The sequence below is a fragment of the Melospiza georgiana genome, chromosome 14 (assembly GCF_028018845.1).
Source record: "Melospiza georgiana isolate bMelGeo1 chromosome 14, bMelGeo1.pri, whole genome shotgun sequence".
Classification (NCBI taxonomy): Eukaryota; Metazoa; Chordata; class Aves; order Passeriformes; family Passerellidae; genus Melospiza; species Melospiza georgiana.
Window position 1 is genome coordinate 18,538,183 of NC_080443.1, and position 22,932 is coordinate 18,561,114.

Genomic DNA, 22,932 nt, shown 5'->3' on the forward strand with positions numbered 1-22,932 from the left:
TCTAAATTAGCCAAGAAAAGGAACAGGCAAGTCTGTGAGCCACTTTTTTTAAAAAGGGTTTGTATTTAAAACAAGGTGCTTCTTCCTTAATGTAAAATTTAATCAGCAGTTCCACGACAAATTAAATAAGCCCAGTGGTGACTACACAGCCCCAAGAGCTCCCAAAGTGCTGCCATTGTGCTATGGAGTTGATTTAAATGAATGGAACCTTATTACAAAGCAAATTATCAGATTTCCACAAAACCTAAACTCATTTGTGCACCAACCTGTACCAAACAGCCACTGAGGGATCAGGAGTGGCCATCCTGAGCCTTGGGACACGATGGAGAATTCCTGGTCCAACCCTCTGCACAAATTGCTGTTCCACCCGTCCCTGCTGATGGCAAAGCTGAGCTGGTGGAGCCCAGAGGGGCTTTGGGGAGCCCCTGGAGCTGCTCAGGAAGCACCTGGAGCTGCAGGAAACACAATCCCAGCCCTGAAAGGGAACCTGGGAGGAGCAGCAGGACTTCCAGCAGCAGGGGAATTTCAGCAGTGCCATTCTGCAGCGCCAGAGAGAGCTGGGAGCCATCGGAGAGCAGCTCGAGTTTCACCTGGATCAGAATGTTTTGTTTTTCTCCTGCCTCTGATGAATTTGAGCTGACATTTTATGCTGATAGGCCTGATTTGAAACAGCTCTATCTGGAGAGCAGGTTCCACTGCAGGCATTCCTGCTGCATGACAGATGCAACTGTTGTGAGCCAGCTCTGCTTCCAGTGCCTCCAGCAGCTCCATCCCATTCCTCTTCCAGACATTAAATGTACATTCATACTCATTAATGGTAAGAAAATAAATCTATGGGGGAAATAAATTCCATATTCTCGTATTTCATCTGGACAGTTTGCCTTTTTTCCTTGAATTCAAAACCCAGTTTCCAAGGTTCTCCACTGATTTCTCCAATACAGATATCTATTTTTCATATTTTTCATTAAAAAGAATCACCTCTGGCTGCAAAGCCTGGCTTTCTCTGGATACTGATAGAATTCACAAACTAAGAAGAAAATAAAGTTGTCAGTGCACCTGTGGGTATCAGACTCAGCCCTCAGTGTTCAGCTGGTCTGGTGAAGATTTGCAGCAACAATAATTCACTGTATAAAGGCCCAAAATAGAGAGTTTTGCTGTGACTCTTTCTGGCTTCCCTATCTCAAACCTCACTCTAATTAAACCAATATTTTTATGCAAACACACCTTGCAAGTGACTATTTTATTGCATGGTTTGTTAACAAAAAAGGTTCAAAGCCATAATTTAATAATATTTCCCTTGTCAGGTGCCAGCTACTTATCAGAATGGGGCACCTCAGGCAAGAAAATATTGAAATATTTCTGAGTTATCCCTTTCCTTGCCAATTCCAATATTTGGCATCTTTAACACTGAATGTGGGTCCAATATTAACTTTATGCTGCACTATAATACAAGGAGAAATTACAGAAATATTTTGGAGGTGCAGAGTTTTGTTTGTGTTATTAAAAAGCAGCCTGTGCTTGCTTTGATGCCTGCTGGATAATTTCCAGGGCTCTGGTTGGGGATGACAAGAGCGAAGTGCAGGACAGGAGCAGATCTGCTACTGGAACACAGGCAGGAAAAAAAATTTAAAATACATTCAGAACATAAAAAACCATGACTAAGTGAAAGAAGGAGAATAAAAAAGTAACAAATCTCATCAATGAAGAAGCACCAACCACATTAAAATTAAAATTGACCTGTAACCCTGTTCAGAAGACAAAAATAAAAATATACAGAACCAATGCTGGTGCACTTCATGTTAGTGTTATTAACAGATTCCAGAATCATTTTACAGTCCAATTTCTGTATTGCAAAACCCCTTAAGCCATTTTCTTTCTCTTGGGCCTGAAGCCAACAGAGAGAAGCAGAACAATTATAGAAATTCATCATTTCTGCAAGGACAGGCATAAAGAAATCCATAAATGAATTCTTGCTAAGTCCAAGACTTCAGAAAGGATGTCTGGAACAATACTGACATTACTACTAGCAATTAAACAAGAAAATAAAAAGGAGATAAATTGGCAGGATCCATCTGCTGGGATGTCTGTTCCCTTCAGAGAATAAACAAACTCTTCCTTAAAATGCACATAAACATAATCAAACATAATCATTAACCTGCTCCAAAATATCAGCAGCACTGGCACAAAGTCTGTGTTCATGGATTTGGAGCTCTTTTCTCCATAGAAACATTAGAGTGTGATACAGACCCAGAAAAAAATCTCAAAGTGTTTTTTAGAATTATTGCAAAGGGGAAGTGAACAGCTTTGAGTCTCCCCATCCTTTGCTGCCATTTGTTCCTCCTCCCCCTTGTTTGGGTGGACGCTCCCAACCTGCTGCTCTCCAGGCTCAGAAATCTCTCTGCTCCAGAGGCTGCAGAAACAGAGGGAAAATCCGACATTTGCACAGAAAATCCGGAGACTCAAACCAGTATTTATCCCAAATTCCCTGGAAGTGCAGAGGATGGAATACTGGGGTGAGTTTTCAGACTGAAAATGTTTTCCCGCTCACCTCAGACAACATGGGTGGGAACAAGATGAGCTTTAAGATCCCTTCCCATGTAAATCTTTCCATGGTTCTTTAATAAAATAAGCAACTACACCAGAGGATGAAGAAAAGGGAATGATCAAGAAGGGCTAAAAAAGTGTAGCTTAAAGTTCTTAATAAGCAGAGGAACCTCTTTAATTTGGAGCAGTTAATTAATATAAATACAAATTAATTACCAAAGGATTAAAGACTATTTCCCTGAAGCGGCTTCAATCTAAATATATGTAAAAAAAACCCTGACATACAGAGAAGTTAATCAACTAAGACTTCAATTCATTAGTTTATTCTTTTTTACATTAAAAAAAAATGACAAAGTAAGGATTTGAAAAGCCGAGTAAACCGGATTTCACACGCACACATTTGCCAAGTCACAGGGTCCAACCACCTGGAGTGCTATTTTGCTATTTTCTGATTTTCCCATTGAACAATTTACACAGTAAGAGCCTCAGGACAAAGCCAGACACCTTTTTTTTTTCTCCCCAGTCTTTAAGATGTGCAACTGAACCCGCACAGAATCCTGTGGAACCTCTCCAGCTTCCCCCTCAGTTTTGTTCACAGGACTGCAATTCCAGTGGATTTCCACCTAGGAAGGCTCCAGCATTCCCCACCACCACCCTCCCCCAAAAGCAAAGTGAAAACACCCCAAAGTATTGCACAGTTTTGTTCACAGGGCACAGCCAAGAAATGGATCCCTCAGTGCCTTCAGCCACGCCATGGAACAGAAACTGATGGAGCTGGGACCAGGATGCCACAGAGAGATGGAGCAGCAGGGCACTGAGAAAGGAAACAGCTCCTGCAGGGCACAAAGGGTGGAATGCAGAGCTCTGAGCTGCTGCAGGTGGGACAGGTCACCAGTGCCACTGGCTGAGCAAAAGCAAGAACAGGACAATTTTAAGGCAAGTCCCAAAACAGGGAGCTATTTACTTTCTAGGCACGATTTCAAGCTATGCATCAAGGCTCCTGCTTTATCCTTTATATGGTCAGTCATTTATAGGTTAACAATAATACAAAAAATAGTCTAAATGTCATTTTTAAAGAATCAACTTTTAGCTGGATTTTTATTACTTGCAGCTTGTATTTCATTACTTGCAGATTTATGAACATTTTTTAGCACTACTGTTGTTTGTCAGGCCCACATAAAGCAGTTCTAGATCTATATTGCTCTCGTTTCTTCAAAGTAGTTTTGGTTGGAAATGGTTAAATCCAAAAGAATATTGCAGATGTTTCTACATTTAAGATGTGCTGTACTTGAGAAAGGAGGGAAGTTGCCTCTTTCTCTGCTGTCTTTGTCCAAGGGATCATGAACAGCTTTCCCTCTATGAAGGGTCTGTACAGTAAAAAAGGGGCAGAGCAAGACCCTACGAGGACAAAGTGTTTGCAGTGAATGAGCCCCAGTTTGTCACTCAGTGTCACCTCACACTGCAGGACACTGGTCCCACTCATCCCTGCACAGTGCACACCTGAGCTCCTCTGCAATCAAAGCAGGTGGAACTGGAAATGCACAGCCCAGGGCAGGATTTGGCCCCCAGGCAGTGAAAATCCAGCCTTTCCCTAAATGTCAGATGGGATGGGCACTGCCAAACACAGGCCATGCCTTAGGGAGCCTGGGCAGGGTGTGACAGTGCTGGGCACCATCCTGGGCAGCACCTGCACGTGAGGAATGCGTGGGACACACAGGGACAGCTCTGCTGAAAGAGAAAGGAGAACTGAACAAAGCACAATTCCCTGAAATCTGGACTGACAAGGAAGGCTGTGTCTCACTGGAGATCAACTCCCACCAGAAGGCTCCTCCTAATGATTGACAACGGCATCCAAGGACTTAGACTCATTATAAAAACACACAGGTAATTAATTCCCCAGACATTTATCAAATAAAAAGGGTTTAAAACAAAAAAATGGGGAAGTAATCTCAGAAAATAAATTACAGTAGCATGACAACATTTGGCTTCTTTAATGTGACCACGTGCTTATCCTGCTGTGAAGATCATGGCAGATCCAGTTCCTGTCTCAGAATTAATGAGATGTCTGTGACAATAAACGTAGAAAACTCTGCTTGCTACAAGCAAATGTCTGATATCAGTTTCACCTGGTCACAGATTATATGTAGACAGCCTTCTCTGGCCCCAAAATAAATACTATATAGGATTCTTGCAAGTTCCAGCATCTTCAAACAGAAAACTCAGGTCCTCCTTTCTTGCCTCGCAGCAGAAGCCTCCTGATGCGGAATCCTGCGAAGGGGTTGATCCACAGCAGGGAGGGCTGGCCCCCAAACACAGATTTCATCCCTTCCCAGCGCAGCCTGCGCTCCCACGTCGGCTTTTCACTCTTCAGTCTCTCAATCTCCTGCAAACAAACACAGGCAGGCATGTCCAAGGTTTAGTTTAATCTAATATAAAACCTGGTCGTAAAAACCGGGCTTGCATTTTTATTGTGCTGTTTCATTGTGCCTCAGCTGATTAGTTTCTTACTGTTATTTATTAATTATTAAGGGAGAAGTTAGAAAGTGTTTTAGCCCTGTGGATTCAGGGAAGAAGATTTAGAACATAAAATATGTACAAGAAGGTTGATATCTCTATCTCTTTCCCCCTCATATCTCTATCTCTTTTCCCCTAAAGCTAAAAGACAGAAATCCCAGAAAAGCTGATGGATCCACGTGCAATATCCTACACTACAAGTTGTTTACTCAGTTGATGAAAGCAGACAATGAGGCTCCTGCTCCACAATTACTGCAGGCAGGATTACTCTCCCAATGCATTATTTTGATGGTCATTTTTTGTGCTTCCCACTAATGAAGGCTCAATATTTACCAGTTGTTTTGCACTTACTCCTCAGTACAGAAATACACTTGTAAACATGAGAAAATATTGAACAGTCACAGGATTCAATTCCCTTGTGTTTCCAAGCAATTATTCTCTCCAGGTGTGACACTGCAGATCTAAGGACACAGGAGCCAAAGGCCCAAACTGTTTTATCCTCTGATAAAATGTATCACAAAGAGATGAGAGAGAATGATTTTTCAGTGTAAACCTGAGAAAAGCAGACACTTCCCATGGCACCCAGCAGGAATTTCTACCAGCTGAGAAGGGAAAGTCAAACCTCAACTCAGAAGCTTTGCATTCTTTGTCATTTTTAAACCAAATTACAAAATGTCAAAAAAGCAAATAGTGCAAGAACTTCTGTTAGAAAGCAACCCCCAGTGAAGCATTCCAGTCTTCCCCCAAGTGCAGAAAATAAAAATGATGAATGATTGAAATTTTGCAGCTTTCTCTGAAATAAGAGCCTCTCCTCATGCAAATAAAACCCCATCTAATCACATCTTCCCAGAATAAATGTTACAGAATAAAAAAAGTCAAGGTTTTTACCGTTTCATCATTGCATATTGAGTGGATTTGGGTGCCAAACATGACTGCAGTGAAAGTGAGAAACAGAAAACCCTCAAGGCACAAGAAGATCATCAGGATCACAGTTACAGGTGGGGAGAAGTCACTGCACTCTGTGGAAATGAAATATTGTAGTTACAAAAAAACCAACAGTAAACTATAGAGCATGTCCTACATGTCTGACACTTGAAATAATATTTCACATTTAAAACAAACTTCTGATTTTGCAGCAGCTTTATTTGCTGATCAAGAAAATAAAGAATTTTATGGTAGTAACACTTCTGGCTTCCTATAAAGCACATGGTAACTATTTCTGCAATCCTGCCTCAGGATTTCAAGGCTATCAAATAAATGGTTGCACATGAGGGGAGTGAAGAACTCAGAACTGCACAGGACAGAAGCAGCTTGGAGCTTTCTGCAAGACAGAGGCTGTAAAACCATCCCCACCTCAGCCCTGACTGCTAATACAGATGTTCCACTTGGCTGTCATTGCTTTATTACTCTTTTTATTTTAATTCTCCACACAAAGTAATCAAGTTCTGCCTCACACATCTCTGGAGAGCCTCTGATCACCTGATTAACTCAATTATATTTAAACAGGGATAGTGTACAGAAGGTGAATGTTTCAAGTAAAACAAAGTTCTAAGATTCCATCCATTTAATGAAATACTCAGAAAAAAATAAAAATCACATGGATTTCCCTGTTGCTTCATATACCAAAAGCACAAGACCAAAATGAGCTCTGGCACACTGGAACATTAAGAAATACAAGCTAGAAGCCTAAATTAAAAAAAAACTGGGATAGTTTAGGGAATTTCCTTTCTGCAGGAGCTCCAGTAATGGAAAGAGGGAGAAATCTGTTTAAATTTCAGGTGCCATTCCCAGAACTGAGGTGGGGCACACAGAGCCCAGATTTAGGTGATTTTGTGCTGAGGCGATTGAGGACCAGCTCAGTTTCCTTCCCACTACAGAGGTAGTAAATTACTACTGTGAGTAAAGGCAGTGAAAATGCCCCTGACAGCCACAGCTCTTACAGAGAATGACTGAAGGAAAGGGAGAGAAAAAATCAGAAATGAAAAGGAAAGTGATGGATAAACAGATCTGAAATGTTTTAAGGATATCACTGAAAGACGGGACTAAAATAGGAATGCTATGACTTTTCCCTAATATCTACTAGACTATGATAATGAAAATTAAGTATTTATTTGCTCACCAGTCCACTGCCCTCGGACACAGGAGAAGAACTGAAATCCACAGAGTACAAGAGCATGAGCTGAAATTAGGGCTATGTACATCTGCAAACAAGAGACAGCATCATTTCACTCACTGCCACTGCACAAAACACAGCAAAACTTTGAAGAAGCAACTTTGAAACAACAGCACCAAATTAAAATGAATGTGGGTAGAAATCCCTTGCACAGAAAGAACAAACCCACACAATTTATCAACACAATCATGTTCTAAAGTCATTACTCACCAAGCACAACCTAAATTGTTATAACCAAGGGAAATTCAGACTAAAATCAAGTTGCTGCTGCTCACTTACCGTAAACAGAACAAAAAATCTCTGATTTTTCTCCCCCACACAATTGTTCACCCAGGGGCAGTGGTGATCCATCTTTCGGATGCATCGCTTGCAAATGCTGCAAAAAAGGACAAGAGGCTTCTGCTGAGAAATTGTATTTGAAATTGTAGAAATTGTATTTGAAATGTAGAACCAAGGGCAGCCAGTGGTCACAGCATGACGTGCTGAAATATTTCTTGACAAACGGCAGACATGGGATTTTATTTGCATTTCTTTAAAGAAACTGCTTGTTCATTCTCACAACTCAGCTTTTGGGTGCTCCAAAATGGACTGTGTACATAAAATACTCCTCAGAATAAAACAAATCCAGAACTTCACACACCTGCAGCTCAGGTATCTGAATTCAGTATTATAAGACATTTCCCTTCTGGAGAAGTTTTTTAGATAAATATTTCACTTTTAAAGGGTTTCAAGTTGTAAATTTTGTTTGTGGATACGAAGAAACCCAAGAAATACACATCTTCAAGGGAGAAACTGTCACTCTTTGAGACCTCAACTGGCCATAAAATTCTAAACTTATGCAATCAAAATCTCAACTAAAGCACAGCTTAGAGTATCAAACCTCACTTCCTCAAGAGAAAACACAAATATTGAAATTATAACCAGCACTTATCAAGTAGCTACTTGTCCATGAGTTCTTGAACACTCTTGTTCTCTGCTGGTTCTCTTGTTCCTGCCCAGTTTGGAGGCAAGGCTATGTCCACAGAAGTCAAATAAATGCTCCAATAACTCCAAATAAATACTCCAATAACTCCATTTTACATCTGCCATACAGCAGCAGAGGGCTCAGTTCTGCAGCCAAATGTGAAGAATTACACACCAAAAATGAAACAGCTGCAACATCTGTTGTAGCTCTTCATAAATCAATAGCTTGAGCAATGCTGATATTCCATTTTCCCAGCTTTGTACTTAAGACAGCCACACACTCAGTGCTCCAGATTTTCCCACAGAATATTAAATATTTTCACTTCAGCAGTCACCAAGCCAAATAAGCCTAAAAAATACAGGCACTGTTATTAAAATCTCTTTGTTTTTGACACAGGCTGATTTAGGTGTGGTATCTACAAGTGCTGCAGTGACAAACCACAAAGCAAAGCTGGGTTATTGTCACTGGAGAGACAAAACAGGGAGGTGTGGGGGAAATCAGTGCTCTGAGGCAGAAAGTAATTGTTAAGTTGTCACATTTGTATGATTCTGAAGTAATTCAGCACGAGGCAGTACACACCCTGTGCAGGTTATGGGGCAGAATCCCAAATGAAGCTGCCTTTGCTCTGGGCTATCAAAACCCAGCCCCACATTCCCCCTGCTTTTTGTTTTGTGGATATGAAAGGATTCATCCTCTGCTACAAATGATTTTTTAAATACAAGTGAAAATCCCAACAGCAGATAAACACCACAACCACTCCCTGGTGCAGGAAAAGGGGGTATCACACAGGAGGAGACATTCAGGACGCTCCTCCAAAGTCTTTCCTTGCTGCCTGCAAGTTCAGCCTCTCATTTCCCTGAGTGCCACAACCAGACAAGGCTCCTGATGTGCCACAGAATCCATGCCAGCACTCTAAAAAGCAACATTAATGTGAAGTGCTGAGTAAAACCTACCCAGGCTCAATCAAGCTGAAGGCTGGAGGATGTGAGGTGGGCAGGACTCCATCCTGCTCATTCAGAATTTCTCACAAGCCCACACGGAGCTCTCACAAGAGCTCAGATATCTGGAACCCTGCCTTCATTCCTGATCTCCCCCCAACAATCTCACAGCAATGCTTCCAGCAGTGCTTCTGCCTTCTTCCTACCCCATCCCTTGTATTTTATTCCTTTTTATGCAGCAGGAGTTTGGGGAAATCCCTCCTCCAGCTGCACCCAGGGGTGTCACAAGAGAGAAGCAAACAGAACATCACCTGTGCATGGAGGAAAGTCTCTCCATGAACTCAGGCAGGTGCAATTACAGCTCTGAATGGCAAAGATAACATTCAGAAAGACACAGCTAAAGACTCAGGAGAAATGGGTGTGGGTAACAGATATTCCCTGGGAGCCTGGTGGAAACATCTCAGTGACTTTATTCAGAGTTCCCCACACACAAACACTCAGAGCAGGCAGAAATGGTGACAGCTGTGCTCCTTCAGTGAAAATGAAATCCCATTCACTCAGGATAGGGCTGAAAATGTTAACTGCTCACTAAAACATCACTTCAATTGCATCACTTGATTTCAGAGATGCTTAGCTGCAAATAAAAGGTTCTTGCTCTTTTCCCCATCACTAATGTGTATTATGAAACTATTTTTCTGCCTTAAAAGAACTTCTGTTGCAGTGTTGCACAACAATTTTCGTAACTACATCCTAAGAGTCTCTTCTGTTAATAATTTACTACTGAAAACATGCACTGTGGCTTTCTGAGTGTAAGTATTTCCCAACAGCAACCAGCTTCAATTTCCATTTTCAAGCCTCTTCTATCAGCAAATTGCCACTTTAAATACTTGGGACTAGATCATCCTTTTAATGTCCTTGGAATGAGTTTGCAAACCAACAAAAAAAAATTGGCAGCATAATCAAACAAACCCTTTTTCTATTGGGTAAACTCCTGCAGTGATAAATTGAAGGCAAAGAATCAAACTAACAGAAACAAAGACAATTAAACCAGAAATCCAACTGCTGCGAAAAACATGACAGCAGCCTCACAACACCTTCAGGCTCTGGATTTCTCTTTTAGATATTCTGTGGAGCCAGGGATGCACTGAGCAAGCCCCAAAATGCCTCCTTTACCCTTAAGTAAAATATTTGATCCAGGATTAGAGGATTAAAACAATGCCCAAACAGGCGTTTGGGAAAAAAAAAAAAACCTCTGAAAAGATCAGGTATTTCCTTTATCACAGACATTATCCATTCTTGCTCTGCTTTAAAAATAAATGCTGCTCAAATTCTTGCTCTAAAGGAGGCATTTGAGCTCCAGGATCTCTGATACATATGACAGAAAAAGAGCTGGAGTATTCCAACAGATGATGTCTTCAGTTAGGGCTCCTTCCAAATTAGCTCTGCCTTTCCCTTTCAGATATTGTGTGGAGCCAGGGATGCACTGAGCAAGCCCCAAAATCACTCCTTTGCCTGTAAGTAAAATATTTGATCAAGGATTAAAACAATGCCTAAGACAGACAAAGCTGGAACCCCAAACAGGTGCTTGGGGAAAAAAACCCTTTGAAAATATCAGCTTTATCACAGACATTATCAATTCTTGCTCTGCTTTAAAAATAAATGCTGCTCAAATTCTTGCTCTAAAGGAGGCATTTGAGCTCCAGGATCTCTGGTATATAAGGCAGAAAAAGAGCTGGAGTATTTCAACAGATGATGTCTTCACTTAGGGCTCCTTCCAAATTAGCAAATTCTACCAGGACCAAAATGTGGGAAATGCTTTCCACAGATACCTGCAAGGTCTCAACCTGAATATGGGATGAGGAAATGAGATGCAGGCCATGTTTGCAGGGCTCCCAGCTGTCCCTCACAGACACAGAGGCAGGCCATGTGAGCTCTCCTGGATCCCCAGGGATTTTCTGGGAGCAGCTGTGCTGCCTCCACCCCCAGGCATCCTCCAGTGAGCCCTCCTGAGCTGACAAAGCAGCAGCAGCAGCATCCCTGCACAGCCAGGGATGTGCACCTGAGCAAAGCCAGCCTAAAGCACACACAGAGCAACTGCAGAGCATCCCATCCTCCCCTGTTTATCCATGGAACTTCTCCCTTCACACTCCAGATCCAAAATCCCACTCAGAGCTGAGAGAGGAACAGGAGCTCCATGCCAAGGCTGAGGATTTATAAATGGCAGCAGCTTCTCAGCCGTAGCACTGAGCACTGACACACACACATGAGGTTTTTAATTTAGAACCCACAAAGCTCCAGAATCATCTCAGAGTCCTGACAAGACTCTGCTCTGTTCTTTTGACAGGCACTAAGGCAGAGATTTTGATTTAGTACTTCTCACAATTCAACACACATCACTCCCCACACCTAGAGAGCCACCAGAAGCATTTGCATCTTTATGTAAGCCCTGATTATGCAGGCACAGCTATTTTCAACTGGCACACAATAAACACTACAAAAGCATTTCCACAGTGCCTGAACACTCCAAAGACTGGGAATTAAAAATATACATTTACTATCTCCTCCATAGCGTGTTTAGTTCAAATGATCATCACTTCTGTCCTTATTCAAATGGATTTTCACTAAGTGGAAGTGCATTTAACCCACTATTCATGCAACTTTGGGAAAATAATCTGCCAATTCACATATAACTTCAAATGCGCTGCAAAGAAAAGGTGACACAAAGTAATGATTTTAAACTACTCTAAATTTTGTTCATTTAAGACTGCAGGAGTCACTTAAATCAGCTTCCTGAGAAATCTGAGATTCTTTTCTTTGCCCTGCCATTACCCACAGCACAGCACAAATAACTGCAATGATGTACAGGAAAAGATATTCACTGATCTAAATTATTTAAGACACCAGAGCACAGTTATTGTAATAAAATCTTAGAGTTCCTTACTTCTCTCCCCTCATCCACAGTCATTTTTTGTACCTTACACTTACAAAATACACTGCAATGTAGGAATTTGAAAGTTTAGTGGATACCAAAAGAAATTTGTGGGGGGAAAAAATGAACAAATATCAGGACTGTTATTCCAGGCCTCCAAAAGCAGAACTGTGGAAGGAACTCTGGCATACCTGCAGTGGTGTGCACGCTCAGGTTTGATACTACAGCACTTGGGACATTTGTAGATCACTTCTCCTGGTTTCAGCTGCAAATTATCCATGTATTCTTTAGTGGCATTTCCTTTGGGCACAGCCCCCTGAAATCATTTCAATTAGAGGAGAAAAAGCTTCTTAAATGGCATGAGAGCATTTAAAAATACATTTCATAGACTTCATACCAGTAACCTCAGGATAATTGCTGAAATAAGTTCATTTATTCAAAGCCAGTCTGCTATAAGCCAGAATCAATTCCAAATGAATAAATTACCTCTGCTTGACCTCAAATTCAGCTTTATTCCAGCAAGACTCATCTCTGGCCAAGTATTAGCTTAATTCTCATAGAGTATCCTGTCACCAGCCCACAGAAATGAAGAGGGAGACACATCTTACCCTGCAGATACAAACACTGCCCATCATTTCCTGAGGAGTTACCCTGAATATTTCTTGTGGAATTTGATTAATGGGTGAAGCCATCCACAAAAATCAGCAACTACTTGAAAGATGTTATTTCAACTGTCTGAAGCCAGGGTTTAACCACCTGCCCCAAGTTTTTGAGAAATGTAATTTTCTTTCCTAAAATCTTTAGCTTGACCACTGTTAGCAGGACCAGGAACAGCTCCTTTAATCTTCTTTATTGTGCAGCTTTGTGGTAAAGAGTTGAAGGAACTGATTCAAAAGAAAAATAATTGATTGGGAAAAGAAATTAACTTTTAGTGATTAGTTCTCTGATCTGATTATCACAGAGCTGCATCCTGAGATCAGGATCTAAATTTGGATTAGTAAGGAGAAAATAATTCAGCATCAATGTCACCCTGCTCATTGATGGAGATAAAGCCTTATCTGTGAGGGGAAGTGATTGTGAAACAAACTGGGATGTGGCAGCCAAGTGGATTTTCTGTACCACTGCTCCAGGTCAGCACTTCCTTCACACAGGGAGAGCCTTCTGCAGGTCAGCCTGAGCCAACTGCAACAGTCTAGAATTTATTCTCATTCAAAAAAAAACCCCTGGCAACATCAGCACTTGACACAGACACCTTCAGAACATCTGGGACAGAATAAAGAACCTAGCAGGAACTCAGATTCCACTGCCAAACACCTCTCTGCTCAGGGGAGTTTTTGTTACCTATAGCCTGGAATAATAAATTTGTGTTTGTGTTGGCCAAGACAAGCCCAGGTCCTGTCCCAGGTGAGCTCTGTGGCTGAGTGGTGCTCCAAACCTGACCAGGTGCTCACAGGGACTTCCTTCAACACTCATGTTCTACTCCTGAGCTGGATTTTGCAATCTGAACGTTCTCACCCCAGTTAATATTTGGTGTAAACATCTCACACTCCCCTGTTCACCTGCCACAAGGATCAGAACCTCAGAGCATGCTTTCAAGCATTCTGCTGACAAAAATACACTCTATTTCAAAACCATCTTTCACAGTCACAGCCAGCCAGCAAAAATCTATTTTTTAGAGTTACAAGTGTAAATTTAATTCACTTGAGTTTTGAGGCAGTTCATTCCTTTCATCTTAGTTTCTATCACACAGTTGTGCCTTCCATTCTGGGAGTCAGCACGAAAGGAGTGGAGGAAAAAAGCAGTGACTCATCTCAGTTTGCATCATAAAAACCACCACAGGTCTAGAAAGACACCCAGCTTTACCAGCTCATATTTATAAGCAATAAATCCTTAAACCATTAACTCTCTGAGCTGTCACAGTTTGTACAAGTTGTGATATTTCATCACTGGGTGTGGACAGAAGTAAATCAAAGAGCTAGAAAATCATTAACTGCAACACCCTGCTGGGTTTTTGAATGTTTCTCTATACACTGCTACTGGAGAAAAATCTCCATTTTTCTCCAAAAATCTGGAGAAAATAGATGTTTTTCCTAAACTTATTCCTTAAAAACAGTAATAGATTTTAGTACAAAATCAACCATTTAATCACTTGAAATCTTGAGGAGTAAAAGTTCTAAGAAATGAGCACTTTCAAGACCTCTTACACCTACAATGCTTCAATGTGTGTCCAGTTTAAATCTCCCTTCCCTTTCCAAATATTCAAGGACAAAAATTCAGGAATCACAGGGAACAGTGGTTTTTCCATTATGCCAAGTGTGCCTGAGGTTTGTAGCACATCCACCTCTAAAAGTTCTTCCGTGGGAAGCATGGGAGCATTTCAAGAGATGCAGAAGGATAAAGGCACAAATTTTGAAAATAAATCAGATGAAAAAGAAGTAAGAAAAATGAGGACAGAGAAGACTGAACTTTATTAGCTACTTCAGGACCTGGAGTAATATATTACTGATTTTTTTGAGTCTAACACTTTTATAAATTTTATACTGACTGTTCCATGGCTTTATTATTAGAGTAATCAGAGAAGTAGAGGTACCATCCTGATGATTAGCACAGGTATCATCAAAACCTTGAGGGTTTTGAATCTGACACGAGGATTTTGAATCTAGCATGAGGATTTTGAATCTAACACGAGGATTTTGAATCTGACATGAGGATTTTGAATCTGACACGAGGATTTTGAATCTGGCACGAGGATTTTGAATCTGGCACGAGGATTTTGAATCTGGCACGAGGATTTTGAATCTGACATGAGGATTTTGAATCTGACATGAGGATTTTGAATCTAACACGAGGATTTTGACTCTAGCATGAGGATTTTGAATCTAGCATGAGGATTTTGAATCTAGCACGAGGATTTTGAATCTAGCACGAGGATTTTGAATCTAGCACGAGGATTTTGATTCTAGCACGAGGATTTGGAATCTAGCACGAGGATTTGGAATCTGACATGAGGATTTTGAATCTGACATGAGGATTTTGAATCTAGCACGAGGATTTTGACTCTAGCACGAGGATTTTGACTCTAGCACTACTTTTCCCAGCAGAAGACTTCTCCAAACTTCTGTGCAGATGGAGGGGACAATCCAATGCCAAGGAACTCTTGGATACTTACTGGATCAGTCAGCATAGTCCTCAGGTGTGACGACAGAGCCAGCACTGCCAAGCAGTTAAAGAGAACCCCGTTGATCACGGAGTACCAAAAGTCTTTGGAAGGCAGCAACATGACAAAAGTCACTACAAAGTCTGCGTAGACCACCAGGAGCCAGGTCATGATGGCACAGACCATGCCACAGCCATCCCTGATGAACCAGACCCTGTCAGCCATGTCAGCCTCCGAGGAGGAGGAGGAGGAGTCGTAGCTGTCATTGTCGGCCAGGAGCGGGTGGTGCTCGACATCGCGGAAACGGTGCCCTGATGACTGCATGGTTTGCTGGCCTGGCCCTGCAGGGACAAACACAGCACCACCACCATCATCATCATCACTGTTATTCATTATTAATGAGGAAATAGAGCACAGCTGGCTCTGGGGTTTTGTTTCTGGGAGATGAAGCATGTTCAAGTTCAAAAGAGAATTGGGATTTTTTTTGATCGACACCTGAGCGATTCTGTGAGTGCAGAAAGATGAATGTGAAAGAAGGGGGCACAGCTTTTTTTTTTTTTTTTTTTTTTTTTTTTTTTTGTTTGTTTGTTTCTTACTTTGCTTTTATTTCTTGTTATTCTACTCTAATGTCATTGGTAATAAATTAAGCTGATTTCCTCAGGTCAAGCCTGTGATGGTAATTGCTGACTGATCTCTCCTGCTCTTACCTGGACCCACAAGGCTTTTTTTTATATTTTTCTCTCCCCTCTCTGAGAGAGACACAGAACAGCTTTGGTGGATGTCCAGCCAGAGTTAACCCACCAATAACATGCAACTTCAATGCCTGACAAAGGGATTTTAGACTGGTTTCATTTCCATCATGCTGTGCTCATAAACCACTCCTCCTCTTTTGTCAAAAACTCAACTTCTCTCTTTTATCTCAAACTAAAATGGCAAAGTCTTCATTAAATTACAGCTCATGTCTCTTTTAAAACAGCAAATTATGGCACCAGCCTGTTGACTTTTCATTCTGCTCCAGCAAGTGAGGGAAAAATACAAAGGAGCCAGGATGGAAATAAAGCTGTTCTAATACACTGCTCACAACAAACAATGCAGCAAGTCAGAAAGCAGCTAAATTTGTTGACAAAAAATGTTATTGTTTTGGAAAAACCACAAGATCTATTGGATAGCTTATCAAATGGTCTCAGATCAGCCCAACCTTAAGGGAAACAAATGGTTCTGGTTAAATGAACATGGCAACAGATTACATGAATCAGATTTTCAAAGAACACATTAATTCATTTAATTTCATGAAACTCTTTTAGGCCTTTGTTGTCCTTCCAACATGGAGCCAAAACCAGACATGAAGCCTCAACAGTTCTCACGAAAACAGAATTATTTTCCAGACATCTCTCCCAAGGAAAGACATGGAATGGCAGAACTGAAGTGCTACCAACAAACAGGAGACAAATTAAAACTTAAACATTAGGCCTCAAGAATATCCTGCTGCTTTAAAAGTATACTGTGTTCTAAAAATCCTATTGATTCCTGCTATTAAAGGCCTTGTCTGAGAGAAACCTGAAAGCATTTCTATTGATTTATCACAGGCACACAGAGGTCTCCCTTTTCCCCCCTTATTAATGGCAGCCTGTACATGACTGTAGGGATTATGGCACAGCAATTTCAATTTCCATCCCAAGATATTGAATATGGGCTCACTTTGTTCCTCTAGAATGGCCCAAGTGACCATTACCAGATGAAGACACTGGCACTGAGGTGGTGTTTGATAAAGCTGTTTGATAAAACCCTTTAAAAACTCTCTGATTCAGGAATCAGAATAACACATTCTGCCCAGGAAATCCAGGCAGGAGCAATCCAAGAAGCCAGAAATGAAAATAAATCCATGCAGATGCAGCAGAGAGATGTGAGAGCAACTGCAAAAACAGCTGGGAGGCTCCCAGGACACTGTGAGGTGTCTGAAGGACACATTGTCTGCTTGTGGAACAGAACAAACTGAAATCCAGCTCTGCTGCTTGCATCTATTACAATTTCTTGGAGTTAAATTGTATTTTCTGTTCACACATTGGGCTTTTTTTGGACAAAATTCCTCTCTCTCACCAGAATGCAGCTGCTAAGTCAAGGATGAAGATGTCAAACACTAGAAAATTACCTTAGGAAAGAATGAACTTTATCTCCTTTAAAAGTAATTTAAGCTTAACCTAAATATGGCCCTCTTTTCACCCAGTTCAAATCATCCTGATTTTTCTTAATGTTCAGAATTAAAACTACAATCTGTCCAATTAAGTCAAATAGCACTTTGGGACAACACCAACCATTGTGGTCAAGAAAATTTAGGTGTCATAAAAATACATAATTAGCAGTTGAAACATGAAGATAACCATGCAAATCAGTTATTACTTCATCAAAAAAGGGCTTCTAAAACTTTTAAGAAATGTTTTTAATATGGAATGGCACAGAATTACTGCATTCATTTTGCTTAAATATCTTAAAGACAACAAAAAAAATTTTAGCACAATAAAAGAAATCCAAAACAAAATAAATACCTCAAAAATGTTTTGTATGTTATTCTGACATCCTGTCCTGCCTTTGGCTTATCCCTGGTCATTCACATAGTCATGTCTGATGGAATCTGCAAAGACATCACCAACAAACTGATTAGCAAAAGCTGCACCAGGAAAATACTGTTAAATACAAATAATAACAGACATCAATAATAGAACAGAAAAATATACAGAATAATAATAGAATAATAGACATCAGTAGTAGCACTCTGAAACTTGCTGCATGTAGCTACAATGAAAAATTTTGTGTTTTATTTAGAAACCAGGTACTTGAAACCTTGATATTTTTGGCTGTTAACTTTTGGAAATCACCACCTGGCACTTGGAGCAGGATTGCAGCACAGAACCTTGCATTTCATTGCTATTTGGGGAAGAGAACAGGAGGTGTGAGCCTGAATTGCTGTCTGGTTAAAGCTGCCTAAAGAAGCACCTTGGGTTTTCTTATTCATTGGTTTTATTTTCTATTTATTTGAAGTAAATTTTGAGACATTGAAATCACTCTTCTTTGCAAGGTTAATTTAATATATTTTGAAAGTAACATAAGGATTGTGACATTTCAGAGCCACAGCAAATACAAAGTCACTTTCTTGAAAAGCTTCTGAAAGCAGCTTGTAAGAATCAGATACTCCAAACACAACATTACTGTGGAGTTCTTCAGTACCCATTTTCAAAAGTTCCCAGCTCAAGGGGAATTGAAAAGGAGAAGTCTCTCATACAGTTAAATAAACCCAAACATTCTACTGCAAGACTAGACAGTAATGCAAATGTTTGTTATGAACATATCAGAATTATTGAACAGACTGGGTTGGAAGGGACCTTTAAATGTCACCTGGTGCCACCATCTACCATGGGTAGGGACATCTCCCACTATCCCAGGTTGTTCCAAACCCCCAAGCACCTGAGTTTGAACATTCCTGACAGAGCTTCACCACCCTCAGTAAGAAAAACTTCTGCTATCAAACCCCAGCTGACCCTCTTTTCGTTTAAAACCACCCCCTTCTCTCCTGTACCACTGCAGGAAGCTGTGACTGCTTTGTGCTTTGCTGTACAAATAAGCTTTTAGACTTCCCTCAAACTTCACAATATTGTGAAATGCACAGCCATTAAGTTGTCACCGAGGTGGCAGCTGAGCAGAGACGGGAGCAGACAGGCTGAGTGCTGCCATTAACGTGCAGTGCCACCCACCCGTGGGGAGCTGGGGATGGCAGTGACACACTCAGCCCTGCAGGTGACACATTCAGCTCCCAGCCATCCGCTGCTGCTGGAGAGCTCACTGCGAGACAGGGACGTGATTTGTTCACTCAGCCCCAAATCCCAACTGCAGTCCTGGGCAAATCTGTGTTTGTCACAGCCCCACCAGCTCCTGGAGAGCTCACTGCTGACACAGGGACGCGATTTGTTCACTCAGCCCCTGACCCCAACTGCAGTCCTGGGCAAATCTGTGTTGGTCACAGCCTCACCAGCTCCTGGAGAGCTCACTGATGGGACAGGGATGTGATTTGTTCACTCAGCCCCAAATCCCAACTGCAGTCCTGGGCAAACCTGTGTTTGTCACAGCCTCACCAGCTCCTGGAGAGCTCACTGCTGACACAGGGATGTGATTTGTTCACTCAGCCCCAAATCCCAACTGCAATCCTGGGCAAATCTGTGTTTGTCACAGCCCCACCAGCTCCTGGTTTGTGTGCAAGTGTCCCCTCAGCTCAGCTGTGCAGGGATAATGGATTCAGGCATTCCCATGGGATCTGCCCACACCTGGGTCCCTGTGAGGGAAGGGGATCAATGTTTGGAAGCTCTCCCTTTATGAAGAGCTCAGCATCCCCACTCAGATGCTCACAGCTTCCCTCTACTCTTCATTTATTTGCTTCAATGCCTGTCTTAACCAAATTTACTCTTAGAGTACAAAAGGGCAAAGCATTACACTTCAACCTCTGACATATCAAGCAACAATTTTTAATTTGACCTAGTCCAAATCTTTATTTAGCATGAGAAGATAACACCACATTATTCAGTGTTTCATGCCCAATGTTATGTTTGCACACGTGGTTATATCAAACCTGACCCAACCCTGTTCCACTCTTAGGTGTTATTTGAAATTCTCATCTGATCTGCACCTCACTGGTACTGAAACTCAGGTCTAAAATGCAGATGTACTCATGGAATAAAAAACCACACACAACTTTTGAAGAAGTTATGCTATAAACTCATGATCACCAAGATGGCCTTGTAAGATCACTGGGTTTAGTGGGACAAGGTTGCAAAGGGCATCAGGAAGACAAATGACACAACACAACTAATTGTATCTTTAAGGTCCCTTCCAACCCAAACCATTTCTATGATTTATGGCAGTAGCATCTTTATAAACATCCTCAAAACACAGATATGAGAATCCACAGCAAAAGAAGTTATTAAAAAAGCAAGAAAACACCCTGATGCATGCATTCCGAACACATGTTTACACAAAGTTTTACAAAGCTTTGCTATCAGACATGGAATAGATTTATGATACCAAAACACTTTAATAAAAGCACAAAGTAATACCAGAGATGTTCAACAGGATATCTTTTTCAAGAACAGATCTTTCGCCCTGAGATGTGCAAGTCAAAGAAAATACATTACACCTGACTTTGCTGCCCAGCAAAGAACACTATCTGATCCAGCAAGGACAAAAGGCTCCTGGATGAAACAACCTTCACCCGAGAAGGACACAAACACAATCTGTGGCTGGGCTTTGATTTCTGCCTCCTCTGGATCAGGGCCACAGCTCAAATCCAGATTAGACCCCACAGGGCCGCAGGCTCACACCAATGTCAACACTGGTGTGTGACACCTGAAAGTTTTGCCTCTTTGCCAACAGCAATGGATCACATCCTACTTGAGAGAGTAATTTTTTATTTCTAATTTCTTCATTCATCAGGGCATGCTCTGCCCTCACACTCCACTGAAGAGAGCTCAGGTATCACACACAGTGATTGCTCTGTGATACCAACCTGGCAAGCACATTTTTATCTTAGCTATTATATCCACATCCACGTCCATATGATTCTTCTTCCCAGGTTCAAAAAATAATGCTATTGGTCAAACTATTCTCACTAGCAACTTCCAATATTCATTAGAGGAGTGCTCAAGCCTTTGTTTCAATTGTTCCTCATGTTGAATTGCTCCTCATTTCATATTTCCACTATATTCTTCATGTTCAGCCATTCAACCACTGCAAAATTCCATCTATTCACTTTCTTTAAAAGCTCTCCACCCTCATAAAAGGCATAAAAAAGAAATCATCAGATCTGTATGATACAAAATACCCCATGCTAAAGGAAAACCAAGAAGGGAGATAGAGTATTTAGAGAGATAAAAGTATTACCAATTCCTTTCAGCCACAAAGAGATCTCAGCTATTTAACTCTAATCTCAAACCACTAAAATTTCACATCAGTTCCATCTCCTAATGAACCACTACGGCTCCTTTTTATCTGCAAATGTTCAAAGCCAGAGAGCATTCACTTCAAAAGAGCTAATTTAAGTCTGTTAATGTGAACAGTCACGGCGACTTCAACCTAATTATGTCTCCAGCAAAGCAAACACTTACATCACTGTAATTCTGCATCCCGATACCATCACACCAGTGGATACTCAGTAAAAAAAGTACAGACTTTTAATTCATAACGCGTCAATTACCACCTGATTTGGACCAATTGACCGGATCTGTCCAAGGCGGACGGACCACCTTTACTTAACCCGGAAAAGGAACATATATTATTTATAAGTGTTCGAAAAATAGCCAGTGATTTCCCAATCCCTTTTTTTCCACGGCACAGATCACACTCACGCCGTGCCGCACGAACCCACCCTCTCGTTTGAGAGCTATTTGCATTCCCACTTCCTACAAGCGCCTGGAAACGAGGGAAAGGAGAAGCACAGAAATGAGGGGAACTCCCGGAGCAGGCGGCAGGGCACGGCCGGGAAGGAGCCGGGCACACACGGGAGGCGCCCGCTGCCCTTCGGCCTCCGCACCGGCGCTCCTGCCCACAGCTGCCGGGCGAGAATTTTTAAGTTTTTAGGCGTGTAAATAACGCGGAAAGCGACGGGAGATACAGAAACACCCCACGAAGTGCGCCCACAGCGCTCAGCCGGCCTGAGGCACCTCAGCCCCAGTCACCTTCCCCGCTCGCCCTTCCCGGGGCCACCGCGCTCCCAGCCGCGGGGACTCGCCGAGGGACCGCCAGCGGATTTACCTCAGCAGCGGCAGCAGCGGCGGTGGCGGCGCGGCTGCCCTGGCGCGGTGGGCGCTGGGGCCGGGCCCCGGCCGCTGGAGCTCCGCGCCCGCCGCCACCGCGCCCGCGGCTCCCGAGGCTCCCCAGGAGCCGCAGGATCCCGGAAGCGGCGGGGGCGGCGCTTCCGCGGGAGGCGGAAGGGACGCGCGCGCGGCTCCGCGCAAGCGCGGCGGGCGGGGCGCCCTTGGCGCGGCCCTGAGGGCAGGGCTGGGAATGGGGCGGGAACTGGGCACACCCGCAGCGCCCTCGTGGAGCGGGCACGGAGCGCAGGGCACGGGCACAGGCACTGGCACACCCGCAGCGCCCTCATGGACCGGCACGGAGGGCAGAGATCCTGCCGTCCCGTCCAACTCCTGCCACCGCAGGGACGCCCGCAGCGCCCTCATGGAGCGGGCACGGAGGGCAGGGCACGGGCACAGGCACTGGCACACCCGCAGCGCCTTCATGGAGTGGGCACGGAGGGCAGCGATCCTCCCGTCCCACCCCTGCCACCGGCAGGAACACCTGCAGCGCCCTCATGGAGCGGGCGTGGAGGGCAGGGCTGGGGCTGGAGCCGGGCACGGAAGGCAGGGCATGGGCTGTCCCTGGTTGCGCCGTGGTCCGACCCGGCGTGGGCAATTCCAGGGATGGCGCAGCCGCAGCTAAGCTGGGCGGTCTGTGCCAGGGTGTCCCTGCCCTCACGTGGGAGAATTTCCTCCTAATCCAAACGTACTCTGTCAGTTTGAGGCCATTCCCTCTGGTCCTGTCACTCCAGGCTCTTATAAACAGTCCCAATTCCATCTTTCCTGTGGGCTCCCTTCAGGTGCTGTGAGGCTGCCATGAGGTCACCTTGAAGTTTCACTTTTCCAGGTGAAGAATCCCAGCTCTGCCAGCCTTTCCTCC

The 22,932-nt window shown here is 42.8% G+C and overlaps 1 protein-coding gene across 1 annotated transcript; it reads right to left on the reverse strand.

The window, feature by feature from the left end:
• Positions 1 to 2,845: 2,845 nt before the first annotated feature.
• ZDHHC7 (zinc finger DHHC-type palmitoyltransferase 7) lies at positions 2,846 to 22,083 on the reverse strand. The gene is made up of 8 exons (XM_058034278.1): positions 22,012 to 22,083; positions 17,763 to 17,848; positions 15,232 to 15,560; positions 12,254 to 12,378; positions 7,511 to 7,607; positions 7,178 to 7,259; positions 5,947 to 6,077; positions 2,846 to 4,927 (listed from the first exon to the last, which is right to left on the reverse strand). The coding sequence occupies exons 3-8, from the start codon at positions 15,541 to 15,543 to the stop codon at positions 4,751 to 4,753; spliced, it is 924 nt and encodes a 307-aa protein (XP_057890261.1). The 5' UTR covers positions 15,544 to 15,560; positions 17,763 to 17,848; positions 22,012 to 22,083; the 3' UTR covers positions 2,846 to 4,750.
• Positions 22,084 to 22,932: the final 849 nt, after the last annotated feature.

Excerpts from the sequence above, each read along its gene's own strand:
- ZDHHC7 (XM_058034278.1), bottom strand. The coding sequence starts at position 15,543 with ATGCAGTCATCAGGGCACCGTTTCCGCGATGTCGAGCACCACCCGCTC. Across the intron at positions 6,078-7,177 it reads TGTCCGAGGGCAGTGGACTG|AGTGCAGTGACTTCTCCCCA; the intron begins GTGAGCAAATAA and ends TCATTTCCACAG. Across the intron at positions 4,928-5,946 it reads CAATATGCAATGATGAAACG|GAGATTGAGAGACTGAAGAG; the intron begins GTAAAAACCTTG and ends GTTTGTTTGCAG.